At 43.3% G+C, this 13,479-nt stretch overlaps 1 protein-coding gene across 2 annotated transcripts in view; it reads right to left on the bottom strand.

Annotated features, from left to right (window-relative positions):
* Positions 1-13,479, bottom strand: part of LOC138601225 (protein phosphatase 3 catalytic subunit alpha) — a 77,925-nt gene that overhangs the window by 11,692 nt on the left and 52,754 nt on the right. For both annotated transcript variants that reach the window (XM_069672804.1, XM_069672806.1), the window contains exons 9-11: positions 5,010-5,135; positions 4,389-4,460; positions 412-496 (exon numbers count right to left, since the gene is read on the bottom strand). In XM_069672804.1, the coding sequence (XP_069528905.1) occupies positions 412-496; positions 4,389-4,460; positions 5,010-5,135 (283 nt within the window). The remainder of the gene's footprint in view (positions 1-411; positions 497-4,388; positions 4,461-5,009; positions 5,136-13,479) is intronic.

Raw genomic sequence — 13,479 nt, 5'->3', positions numbered from 1 at the left:
TAAACAAAGCTGCTTGAATTTTGGCACTAAACTGTCACCCAACAGCAATGTGACAGACTGGTGGAGAGCATGCCAAGATGCATGAAAGTTAAAATATTAGTATTCTGTTGTTTAAACATGAACATGAACTTGTTTTCTTTGCATTATTCGAGGTCGCAAAAACAGATTTTTTGCATAATCCTGTTTATCTTAACCAGTAGTCATTTTCTGCAAATAAAAGACTTCAACATTTCATTTGGAAGTAGTGAGAAATGTTGTTTACAATAAAACAAAAGTGAATTTAACAGAAACTCAAACCTATAAATAGTAGAACCAGAGAAAAACATATCTCTGCAGTGGTCTCTTAATTCTTTCTGGAGCTATAGTAGGTAACAGGACAAAGTTAGACAAAGTTAGTTCACGTTTGCATACCTCAGCACAGAAAATACCCTGGCCATCTTCCCAATGGCACGGATCTTGTTGCGGATGACCTCCTTGCGGGCAGAAGCCGTGGCACCTGGAAGGGTCAGAGGTCAGACAAACAGTCATACAAACTGTGACTCACGCATACTTAACCATATCCTGTGGAAGTGTGAACTAGACTGCATTGTTCGTGTTTGTTTCAATCACTACATGCCCTTTATTCTCTAAGTCTTGTAAACTCAAAGTTTAGTCTTTTGGACTATTAGTTTTGTCCGGGAATCATCAGACGGACACAATGCAAACACAATGTGGTTATTGAAGTCTGAAGTAGTTTGAATCCACCCACACATCACAACAAGTGAGTGATTCTCAGCATTCAGTGCATTCATGCTGCCTCTCTGCATCGTACCAACAGTAAAGCCCCTTTAAATCATACTGTTCCCCATGTAGCATTTTTAAACCTTCATCTGTAAGTGGATGGGTCCTTGTTCAAACATGTCAGCATGTTTGATGAACACACACTATATGAATTTTCCTTTGCTGTGTTTTGGTTGCAGAGACTCAAACAGGGATTTTTTTTTTCCAGGACTGGAAAACAAAACTTTGTGTAGGATAACAGTTTCAGGGCCCCAGGGAGCCTGCTTGGAAAATGCATGAGTATGAAGGATGGAAATGAAGCTGATGTGTGGTGAAAGGCTGGGGAAAGGAAAGAGCTGGTGTCTAGTCTAAGACTCTTCCTCTTATCCTCAGTTGGATGCACCATTTGTACTTCAGAATGTAACTCTCTGCAGGATTTATCTCCGGTTGTAGCACTTTGTTTTAACTGTGCAGTAAATACATTAAGACAAATCTTCACTGGAAATAATCAAAACCAGATCATTAGAAAGGCTCATTAGTGTTGTTAGAAGGCGCGTTAAACAGTGATGTTGGTTGACAGACTGAAATTCAGAGAGCAAGCAAAAGTCTATCTACCTCTGCACACACCAGTGCGGCTTATGTTTGTACCTTTTTTGGGGGGATATATTAGCTGTCCTTCTCATGAAACACCCCCAGAAGAGAAGACAAAAGAAAAAAGGACAGAGAGATGAGTGGATGGCTGTAGAATGAAAGAGGAGGGCGGCAGAAAGGCGGTGAAGTAAGAAGCGATAAAAGCACAAGAAGTGAAAAGATGCCTTGAACACAAAACTCTGGAAAACAGAAAAAAAGGAATTAGATGAAGTAAACAAAGGTGGGGACACCACAGCATGAGTGAGTGAGAGAGAGAGAGAGAGAGAAGATAATGCAAGAGAATTATGTGAATTTGAGATTTGAAATCAACAACAGTGAAATTGGAAACCATGGATACAACAGCAGATAAAGAGCAGGGCGATCAAAAGGATTAAAATGATGAGATTAAAGACAAAAGAAAGCAGAAGAAATGTCAACATGCGAAAGTTAGCAAAATACTTTATTGGTCCGAATATAAGACGACCCTGATTATAAGACAACCATTGTTTTCTCTGTTAGCATTTTTACGTGGATCTTTTTGGCCTCGCAGTCTTCGGACATTACACTCTGTGACACCGTATTTCTTGGCTGCTTGACAGTCGTTTAATGACTCTGCGGCACTCATAACCATTATCCAGCCATCACCCATATTAGCCATTTGTTAATATAAATCCGGGTCACGTTTTTTGCTTCCCACAATAAAATAATTGATTGACAGCTATATTGACATTTAAAATGTGTGCTGTGCCTGTGGGAAACTCAGATGCATATCAAATCAAGCGCTCCCTAAACAGCCACTCCTCAAGGGTTGGCTTCACTTCAGGGGGAGCTGGCGTGTCGAATGCCTCTGTGGTTGTCATCAGCTGTTGAAAACGGGAAGATAATATGTAGCTGTCCTCTTGAATGCCTCTCTGTTGTTTTTCATTACGAGCTCAAAATATATAGCCTGAATGTAGCACAGAATGGAGCTGAAAGCGTTAAATGTGAAAGTACATTTAAAAAATGTTGTAGCTGAAATCAATAAATAATCGTGATTAATAATTATGATGTCAATATTGATCAAAATGATCGTGATTATCACTTTGGCCATAACCGTGCAGCCCTACCCCTGGTACTGTAGTTATTCGTGAGGGGTACATTCGCTTTACAGATAAGTGCCGACGTCTACTGTTGTGAACGTATATTGGCATGTAAAAGTCTAGACACTGAATATAAGCGATCCCACTTTTTCAGATGTATTTCAAGGGAAAAATAATAATATTCAGACCAATACGGTATATGACAAAATAAATAAGCGTATAAGGAAAAAGGAAAGTCAAAGTGAGGGATGTGAAAATGTAATGAGTTGGAGCAGAATGAAGAGATGTTAGAGGACGATTTACTATTTGAGGAAATGCGCAGCGCATTATTATAATATATTAATTAATTAAAAATATATTATAAAAAATTATAACTTTGCTACAAAATATCTCGATCTTACTACAGTAATACGAGATTATACAACAGTTATATCTGACCAAGTAATCTGATTGGACAAGAGGCATTCCATGAGTGCTGACATAGCTTACAACATCACTGGGACTTTTCACTCTGTGTATCACTCCGCCTCAGTCAGGTGTTCTGAATACTGTTAATTAACATTACAGCAGACTGTATGTCAACATTAATGAAACCTCTGAATCACACAGCAGACTCTCATTTCACTTGTTGAGGATAAATTAAAAGATACAGATAAATGTACATCATTTTGTACACAGTGCAGGAGAATATTTGGGTTGCTTGGCAACAAAAGTCAAGTTTCAGTTAAGTTGTGGAACTAGTTGAGTTGGTGGAGCAAAAAATTGTTTACTACTATTTGCCACTTGTGTAACTGTTGTATAAAAGCAATATCACACCTGAGGGAGTGATGTTGTTCTAAATATCAGCACGGCTGTGATTATCTGCGGCACTCCGCCCAGGCATACGGCTGAATCACTCCCTCGAGTGTGATATTGCTTCATTAATGCAAAAGGATGGCTTGTTTGTGGAGTTTAACTACAACTTTTTAACCATTTATGTTATTGTTTTTTGTAGAAAACTAAAAATGTATTTTAGGCCACAATTAGGTATTTGTAACAATTTGCCAGTGGTGCAACTAACACAGTATAGCCTCTATCTAGTGCCTGATTTACCGTATTTCTGTTTTTTTATTTATAAAACCAGTTAAATTCTCTGATGATTCATCAGCTAATCATCTGAGCTTAATCTCAGTCCCATTAAAATGTTTTAAAAAGTTCAGATATGGTTGGAATCTGGCAACATCCTGACACTCCACCCCTGGGTGAGGTTTACACAGTCAAAACTGTGTGCGTCAGTAAACACAAAGAGAGAGAAGCAGGAGGTGGGCTGGTGAGATCATTTCCTGTTTGGCAGTAAGGGGTGGGGCAGGCGGAGGGGAAACATCTCATTGTAGATAAGCTGCGACCCGGGATCAAGCAGATGACTTGAACTTGTTACTATTATGTGATAAAAAGCATGAAGACTGTGTGACTAACTGCTGTTTGAAACAAAGGGAATGTGCACGATAGAGCCGTCTAGTACAACAAAACATCTCCAACAATTGTGTTGACGTCATTTAAACTCTCAAGGCCTCCGAGAGGCATGTGTTTAGATTTTATTCTTGGGATTCACTGAAACCTTTGGAATCTAAGGGAAGTATTTTCAATCAGCTATTGATTAGACTTCGTCAAGTGTAAACAGTCTCTGTATTTTCTCTCGATGAGTAGGTGGAAGATAGTTTTAAAACTGTTAATATATTCAAACTGAGTGTCCTGAAAACAGGGCAGAGCAGCAATGTTATTGTGAAAAACTACAAAGAATGTGTGTGCGTGTGTGTGTGTGTGTGTGTGTGCGTATGAGATTTGGCATGAGTGTGTGTCTGGTACTCCCATTACCAGAGGCCTCCCTCTAGTGGAGCCAAGGCAAACTGTAGTGAGACCTGCTGTGGCTGCTTTGCTTACCGTCCAGCTCCTCGTCAGTCGTTAGCTCATCGTTGGAGCAGATGCTCAACACGTTCACAAGCATCTCAGTCACTGTAGAGACAATATACAAAGTTATAAAACAGGGCTACTTTGTGGGTCATATCTTTGCAGGTACTCAACCTGGTACATGTGTCCTGTCATGTTGTGTTTACAGACAAAAATGCACCCTGCACACACCCAGTGAGCTGTGTCCATCAGTGACCTTGCAACATTGTGAGGAATGGCCTTGTGAGGAAGGGTCATACCCAGAAAAGAGCTTCCCGGACTGAGTGCGTCAGTCATAGTTGTGTGTGATTAACTGACACAGATGTGTCACAGATATAACAGGAGGGCAGTAAAAGAATGCTAAATGCTAAGAATGCTTAACTGTCACTGACTTGTACAACTGATTTACACTGTACAAATTTAACAAGCATGTCAAACTAATTTAATAACTTTGCATCCCTAGCTTCCTAGCTCCTAGATCATGTGTAGCAAGTATTATATATATGGACTATGACCATACTGCAAGTCTCAAGTCAATATTTGTTTAAACATCTTGTACAAGATGTTCTCATTTTGTCCTTATTACTGTGAGTGTACATGTGCAGGCGAGCTCACCCTTCTCCCCGACAAAGGGCAGAGACCAGGTAAAAACGTCCATGAAGTTGGGCAGCCAGTAAGGATGGGGTGAGCAGTTGAACTGTCGGATGTTCATCACGTTGTTCTCGTACTTCAGCACGGCCGCTGGGGAGGGAGAGAAACGACACAGAGGAAGGTGGTTGTTAAAATATGTCTGAATGTGTGTGAGGTTTCTCAGGTCCTTGGACACACACAATGAATAATCTTTTAAAGGGGGGGTATTGTGCTATTTTCAAGCTTCATATTTCACTCTGCGATACCTGTAGCGTAGCTTAGCATAAGTTACAGTTAAAAAAACTCAGTCAGCTCTGTCCCTTTAAGAAACCTCGCCCCTACAAGCCAGCTTTCCTCTGATTGCCCAGCTCACGAAGCCTTTATGACGTCACAAAGTGCAGCGTGTAGAAAAAACTGTGTGAAACCTGGCGTTCACAGCAGCCTGCAGACTGAGCTGAGAAGCCTGGGGATTACTCCAACATACTTTTACTTACAGATCTGAAACGTCACCCACGTTTAGTTTAGACATCCAACATTGTAACATTATATATATGTCTTAAAATGTGAAACAGCATAACACCCCCCCTTTAAAAAAATCTAGCTTCTTCATCTGTCAACATCCATGTCCCATGGTCGTTACACTGAGAAAGAATTTCTGCCACAAATCTTTTTTTCTTGGCATTAAGGTATGACCTGATTTCAAAATAAAATACAAAATATCTCTTGAATATAATTCAGTGATTCTTCTTATTGTTAAAGTATACATAAGAATAGATTCTGAAAATCTTGACATCTCTATTTTCTTCTGACACACAGCGATCGCAAATCAGGCAATCAGCCAACACTTTAACAGACCAAGCATCAGATCTGATTAAAATCCGGGTCCATTACCGGCCTCCATCCTGTTCCAAACCACCACTTAGAAAGAGTGTGTGGCTTCAGCAGCCGGCACCAGCGGTCCTACATAATATCAGGAAAGTTACCCGCAAAGTACCAAGAAACATGGAAGAGTGATGGACAATTTCACATAAGAGCAAACAGGAATCATTAAAGTAGAATAATAAAGGAAAGGTTAGAAGAGCTGATGATGTAAGATATTCTTTACTCTTACATAAACACTTGTTTTATAATAGTCTGTAAGTATTCAACAGTACACTGCGATATTTAAAACACTTAAAGTTTTAATGTGCAAAGTCCCAAGTTGTCATTGTTGTTTACCTCTCCTGGTTAAAGATTTATTAGCTGCAGGTAATGTGCTGTACGTGTGACTCAACTAAAATCGCTACAGATTTCCAATTGGCTGCGAAACAATCGAGAAAAGAAAAGTGGCCAAAACGCAACACCAAGCCTGAACTGTAGCCTGGACGTAGCTCAAGATTTTGTCAGAAGCTGTCAGTCAACCTCTGGACAACATTAAAAGAAGAATCCGGTGTAAAAAACTTCCCACACAAAGACATTTCGAGGTGATGTATTAAAATCAAAATCTGTCAATCTCTCGCTCTGACAGAACGGCTAATAAATACGCGGATTTACAAACTGCACAAGCATCAATATGACGGTAGCCAGAATTGTGTGGGGGGGAGGAAAAAAAAATCAATCTCCTTTTCCCCCCTCTTTGGAACATTTCCTCTGCGTATTGATTACCACCCCCAGTGGGTGAAACATGTCCGTCATCACAGAAACACATGGCTCAGCATTTGGGCTGAATGCGGCTGGGCAATTTTCATTAGTTAACAGAAAACCATCAATTTCTGGTGGAGAGAGGAGCCAGAGACAGGAAGAGAAGGTAATGAAGACTGGATGATGATCATTTTGTGGTTTTCGGACATGGAACCATGATATACAACAGCTAACAATTTCTATAACCAGCTTTTTCCATCATTAAAGTGTTCCTTCTTTTGGTAATTCAAACGCTAAAATAAATCAAACCTGAGTCCTGCATCGTCAAAAGAGTTTATGTAGTTTACTAAAGGAAATCGTTTGACAGAAATGTGCTTATGTCCTATCTTGCTTCGAGTAAACGAGCTATAACTCTCATGACTATACAATGAATATGAAGCCGTTAGCTTAGCATACGGAAAGCAGCAGCAAACAGCAAGCGGGCAGTGAAAATCCATATACACCGATCAGCCATAACATTATGACCACCTGTCTAATTTTGTGTAGGTCCCCCTTTCGCCGCCAATACAGCCCTGACCCATTGAGGCAAGAACTCCACTAGACCTCTGAGGGTGTGCTGAGGTATCTGGCACCAAGACGTTAGCAGCAGATCCTTTAAGTCCTGTAACTTGCGAGGTGGGGCCTCCATGGATCGGACTTGTTTGTCCAGCACATCCCACAGATGCTCGACTGGATTGAGATCTGGGGAATTTGGAGGCCAAGTCACCACCTTGAACTCGTTTTCGTGTTCCTCAAACCATTCCTGAACCATTTCTGCAGTGTGGCAGGACGCATTATCCTGCTGAAAGAGGCCACTGCCATTAGGGAGTACTGTCTCCATGAAGGGGTGTACTTGGTCTGCAACAATGTTTCGGGAGGTGGTACAAGTCAAAGTCCACAGGAATGGTTTCCCAGCAGAACGTTGCCAAAAGCCTTCTTCCCATAGTTGGCTATGCCAATGGGAGCCATTTGGGGTTTAGTGTCTTGCACAAGGACACATGTAGCCTGAAGGAGCTGGGGATAGAACCTCCGACCTTCCTGATTAAAGGACAACCGACTCTACCACTAAGCCACAGCCGCTCCCAATGTCTTCTCCAGGTAAGCAATGCAAACGCATCCGGCCATCCACATGATGTAAAAGAAAACGTGATTCATCAGACCAGGCCCCCTTCTGCCATTGCGCTGTGGTGCAGTTCTGATGCTCACGGTCCATTGTAGGTGGTCTTGGTGGTGGACAGGGGTCGGCATGGGCCCTCTGACCGGTTCTGAGCCAGCATCAACTTTATCAGCAATTTGATCTACAGTAGCTCTTCTGTTGGATCGGAGCACACAGGCCAGCCTTCGCTCCCCACGCGCATCCATGAGCCTTGGCCGCCCATGAACCTTTCACCAGTTCATCAGTTTTCCTTCCTTGGACCACATTTGGTTGGTCCTGACCCCTGCAGACCGGGAACACCCCACAAGAGCTGCAGTTCTGAAGATGCTCTGATCCAGTCGTCACAATTTGGCCCTTGTCAAAGTCGCTCACATCCTTATGCTTGCCCATTTTTCCTTCTTCCAAAACAGCAACATCAAGGACAAAATGTTGATTTGCTTCCTAACATATCCCACCCACTGTAGAAGCAGTTATATTAATCATGTTACATAGGATAGCGCAATGGGTGTTGTAAGGGTGGTCTTCGTAGTAGAGGATGCAGAAGAAACAGAATTAGCTGTATGTGGTTTGATAAATTCAATCCCGACTGTCATGTTAAGAAAGCAGCAGTTTCGACTCTCAGGATGCATAGACAGTATATATTTTAGAAAATGTCTCTGTGTACCACTGACATAGAAACCAGCTCCCAAACACTGACCACAGCATGCACCATGTGACCTCTCCCATGATTAAGGGACAGTGTGAATGTGGGTGCTGAGGAAAACATGAGAGCTGCCAAACTTAAATATATCTCTGCTGTATATAGACCCCTCCAGCCTCTCAGGCCTGTCTGGTGGCCCAGATCTGGGGAAATTGGACACCTGGGCTGGGTCATCATGGGGGGACTTTCCTGCCTCGGCCTCTCTCTGAGTCGGGAATAGCAAGTCATCAAACCTGGCATCCCAGGCAGCTCTAACCTCGGTCGCAACACAAATGGGGTCAGAAACATCCTGCTAGGCTGGGGTTTGCCTCAGTGTGCGTGTGTGTGTGTGTATGGAATCAATGAGGCATGGTAATGCATATAGTGCAGTAACTGTGCAATCAAAGTGGTCCCTTAAGTATTGCAAAGCATTACATTCCACTGGCATCGCCTCTTTAGGCTGCACAAGCACACACACACATCCTGCGCACTAACAGAGGAGCATCCCTTTACGGTATAATTATTGTGGCTTTATTATCTCTATCAGCAAAACACTGCTACCCAGGCCAATAAGAAAAGCACTGCATTGCTCTGACACACTCCGCTCAGACAGGGCTGTGGGTGTTTATGCGTGTGTGTGGGCGTGCATGAAAGCAGTCGCACGCGTGGGCAGGCTTTGCATAAACATCACATACTGCATAAACATGGTCCAGGCACTTGATTGAATGCAGCCATAGAAGCCCGGAGGGAAAAAAGGCAGAGCGGGGGAGAAGGTCAGCTCCCCTGCCGTCGCTCCTTCAAATCGGATTCCCTTTAAAGGAACAGAGACGCCCGACAACCTCCCCCCGTGCAAAACAAAACAAAACACGACTGTCGTGCTCGGGGGACGCGCAGGTCACGGCCCACTTTTTGGATATTGCGTTTAACGCGCTGATAAAGGTTACAGGAGCAGCACTTTGCTTCCCTAATAAGAGAACACACATCACTACTGTATAAATGCACAATTACATGCAAAGTTATTCCTCATACAGCAGGAGGGCCCAGCTCTTGTGGTGACCAGCTGTGAGATCTGTGTTTAACTCCACTGTTAGTTCTAACACTGCGTGACAGCCACTAGATGTCTCTGCAGCTCTGGTGCTGCTGAACAGGGTAGCTGAGGCCAAGCCTGCTGCCACGGTAACACACATATTGTGAGGCGACGCCCGCTCATTCATTATTCATAAGGGAGTGCCTTGAGCCGGTTTCCCCAGTAACGAGGGTTGTTAAATCTGCTCTGAGATCAGGGGGGAGATTCCCACTGTCCGGCCCTGTTGCTTAACGCTGCCTGCATGTCTGTCTCTCAGGCGTCTTGTATCAAGTTCCCCTAGGTTAGTATGCCATTTCAACCGTTTAGCCCGCCTTGGTCCATTACATTCAGCCCTCAACTTCCATTAGATGTCAGACGTGGGGATAGTAGGTATGAATTGTTTCTCATTCATTGTCAGTTAAGAAATTAATGAGGCCGTTTGCAGAAGCAGGGGACGATCATTAATGTCGACCATGAGCGCTCAAGGATAGGGTTAGGACAGAATACCTTTTCACGTATGACAAATGACCATTCAGGGCACCCTTATATTGACAACAGGTAGTTTTATTGCTTGAAAACACAATTCTAACTCAAAAAGAACCACAACTACTGTGAAAAAGGAGGTCTCTTTAAAATAATTTGATTTGACAATAAAATATGTGTTTTCTTGTTTGCCTTTTATGCCTTACTTGAGAGAGAGAGAGGACAGTGGATAGTGTTGAAAACAGGGGAGGAGAGAATGGGGGATGACATGCAGAAAGGGGCCGAGGGTGTGAGTTGAACCCAGGGCATCCACATATATAGATGTATATGGGGCGCGCGATTTAACCGCTGAGCTAAACTGGTGCCCTGAAAAAAATATTTTAAAGGTTGTTTTCATTTTTTAATAAATATTGTTTGAAAGTGGCTGCTGGTTTGGCTCAGCTGGTAGAGCAGGTGCCCCGTGTACAGACTCCCCATCTCTTTAAATCTTTAAAAAAAAAAGAAAGAAGGAGAAATTTAAAAAAAAAACATTGGTACAAGGTACAAAATAATAAAAAAAACACTTGAAAAAAAAAAAGATTTCAAAATTAAAATGTAGTTTTTTACTTCACAATAATACTGTTAGATTTTTTTTTACTTACTACAACCACATCTAATCTTTTGTAAAGTTTTCTGAATCATAGACATGATGGAAAACGTAACCATGATTAAATAAAATCTAAAACAATAACCAGCCCTCTCCTCAGTGATCCAAAACTTTGCACATTATATTCTGTAACATTTAGATCCCTGTTGTTATGGAACAAGACGAGCCTCTCCAGCACATTACCCCATTCATTTTTCTTGCTTTGATGCAGCCTGAAAAGTTTTGTAACCGAATCATGTTTACAGAAAAGTGAAGGGAAGCCCAGTAATGACCGGAGTGATAACAGATGGGTGGGCATCTGCAGCCGGGAGAACGCTCCTCGCTGGCACTCGTGACGAGGGGGGAAAAATGAATTCCCTGCTGCGCTGGCGTCATCGCTGCCCCGGCTTCCATCCTGCTATTTATTCCAGTGGCAGGGCCAGGAGCCAATCATACCATTACATTTCCCTCCTCTTTAAATCACCCATCTCTGCTAGTACCCACCAATCAGCACATGACCACAGGCAGGAAACGGCGTAAAAAAAACACAACCACGTCCATTTTGACCTGAAAGTGAACCAGAACCCTTTTTTAAAGATTAATTCAAGTTTCCACTACGTCAGTCCATTCCTGTTTCCACGCCGTCATCAAACACAAACACAAGACGGGAGAAAGAGACATTAATATGGTTATATAAGGCTTAACAGGTGAGACATGGATCTAACCACACCACTGTCTCTGGGGTGTAATAAAAGATTGGCAGCTAACTGTCACTTAGCTTTCATTCCCTCCAAGCACCGCAGCCATTAGGATTCAGTTGTTGGCTTTCGAGACCATTCAATAATGATGCAGCAGAAAACATTCCATTAATACAAAACCGCAATCTCCAAAGTGTACGACTGCCAGCTACACCCCCCGCCCCTCCTCTTCATCTCCATCTCCATCTCCCTGCTGCAGTCTCAAACTGTGAAAACTGCTACATCACTGCTGCTGTGTTTTCATTTACCGCCGCTCCACTGTCAGCTCAGGGGGGTGCAGGGTGCAGGGGTCAGAGCGCTGACGGACAGCCGGTCAGCGCTCTGACACTTATTGCAAAGCCAACAGTTTGACTTGGAAGAAAAAGGAGTGATGGATGGCATCTTAAGGCTGGATTTTTATCTTTTTGGAATCTTGAGCATCATTCTTGTTGATTGTCCTGACTCAGCTACGAGTCCAATTTACCTCTGGCGGAGGAGTTTTTCCTCACCCGTCTCTGGTACCTCATAGATATCCTCCGCCTCCTCCTCTTCTGACGGGAAGTGCGCTTCTCTTGACTTCTTTCCCCCCACGTGGAGAGGTCTCATTGGTTAATCTGGCCGACTCCCAGCACTGTATTGATGGGACCTGCTGATGCCGCCTCCCTCCCCCCTCTTGTAAGATTTATGTCCCCGCTCGATTGGCCATCAATCACAGAACATGCTCAGTGGGCTCGGAGCTCCGGCAAGAAGCAAAGAGCAGACCAATTCATTACAGAGGCTTTGGTTCTCCCAGTGAACCCCACCCACATGACTGATTAGAAGAGCATCAACAGGACTGATAGGGCTGTATTGCTTAGCTGTGCCTGCTCCGTGGAATTGTGTAGCTGTGGGGGGAAAATACATCAAGCCGAGTCAAGTAAACGATTGATAAAGTGAATTGGGAAGCGGGTAATTACATAACCACAAGTTGTGAAGTTTTTAAAGCTTTAACATAAAATCTCAGGAAAGACCTTTCGCTCCAGGGATGTTTGATTTGCTCCTTTCTCTGCAATTATGTCTGCATTCTAAGCCAAGGATCTGTCTCGAGATGGATTTAGCCGAAGAGAAAAGTGCGTCTCATTTTCAAGCAGACAGTGAATGATGGGAGCAAAAGAACGCAGCCCTGCCAGGTGAGATACATCTGCGTCTAAATGAAGTCTAAAACAAACAGAGTAATCTTTTTCTTCCTGATAACCGCTCCTGCTCTCGGAGGCTTTTTACCAACAGAAGGTCGGCCAGTTGCAGCTAAGACCAGACTGGATCAGTTTAGATACTTTGACTGCTCCATATTGAGCTCAAGAGGTGCAAATGATTTGCCAGGCAATCGGTTGCCAAAACTAAAAACAACATGCGCTTGATATCACTTTGTTTGTTTGTAATGTGTTGTGTTGACTGCGAGCCCTGGGAAGATTAGTTGGCATGGAACAAATAGGGTCCTAATAATAAACAACACAGCAGACATGCAAACTGCCATGCTGTTTCTTAACCATGCTTATTGTGCAGGAAGGGGAGGCATGGAGGGAGCTCATGGGGAAAAGAGTAAACACAAGCAACCTAATATCTCCGATCAGAGAAACACACCTGAAAACAAGAAAACAGCCATAGCTCCCTCGTGTAACACGCTCACACCAGCAGCTCTGCAGCACAAAGCTCTGTTATGGCATTTCATCACGAGAGGAATTACAAAACAGCGTGTACCAGCACCATCGCTCTTTTCCTTCCCATTTCCATTTCCTGTGGTTTGCCCACCGCCGCCCCCATCAAAAACATGCCCCCACAGCCAAGTCAGATACTGTCTGTTCTCCGGGGAAAAAGTGCTGACTCACAGCACAAAGGCAAGCCTATCTTGCTGCGTGGGCATCGAAGCGCCGCATAGGGCGCCACCAGGTGCCAAGTGAGGCGGCACCAGGCCATTTCATATCACACCGGCTACATCCCGTGACCAAAACCAGTGTCACAGAGATTTCTGTCACAAAACAAGTACAAATCTATAACCAAAATATTGTGTACT

Source organism: Semicossyphus pulcher, unplaced genomic scaffold (assembly GCF_022749685.1).
Source record: "Semicossyphus pulcher isolate SPU_LCO1_2020_fin unplaced genomic scaffold, fSemPul1.0.p SCAF_21, whole genome shotgun sequence".
In the NCBI taxonomy this organism is placed as follows: domain Eukaryota; kingdom Metazoa; phylum Chordata; class Actinopteri; order Labriformes; family Labridae; genus Semicossyphus; species Semicossyphus pulcher.
Note: the sequence above shows the minus strand (reverse complement) of the source record. Positions and strands in the feature narration are given on the sequence as shown.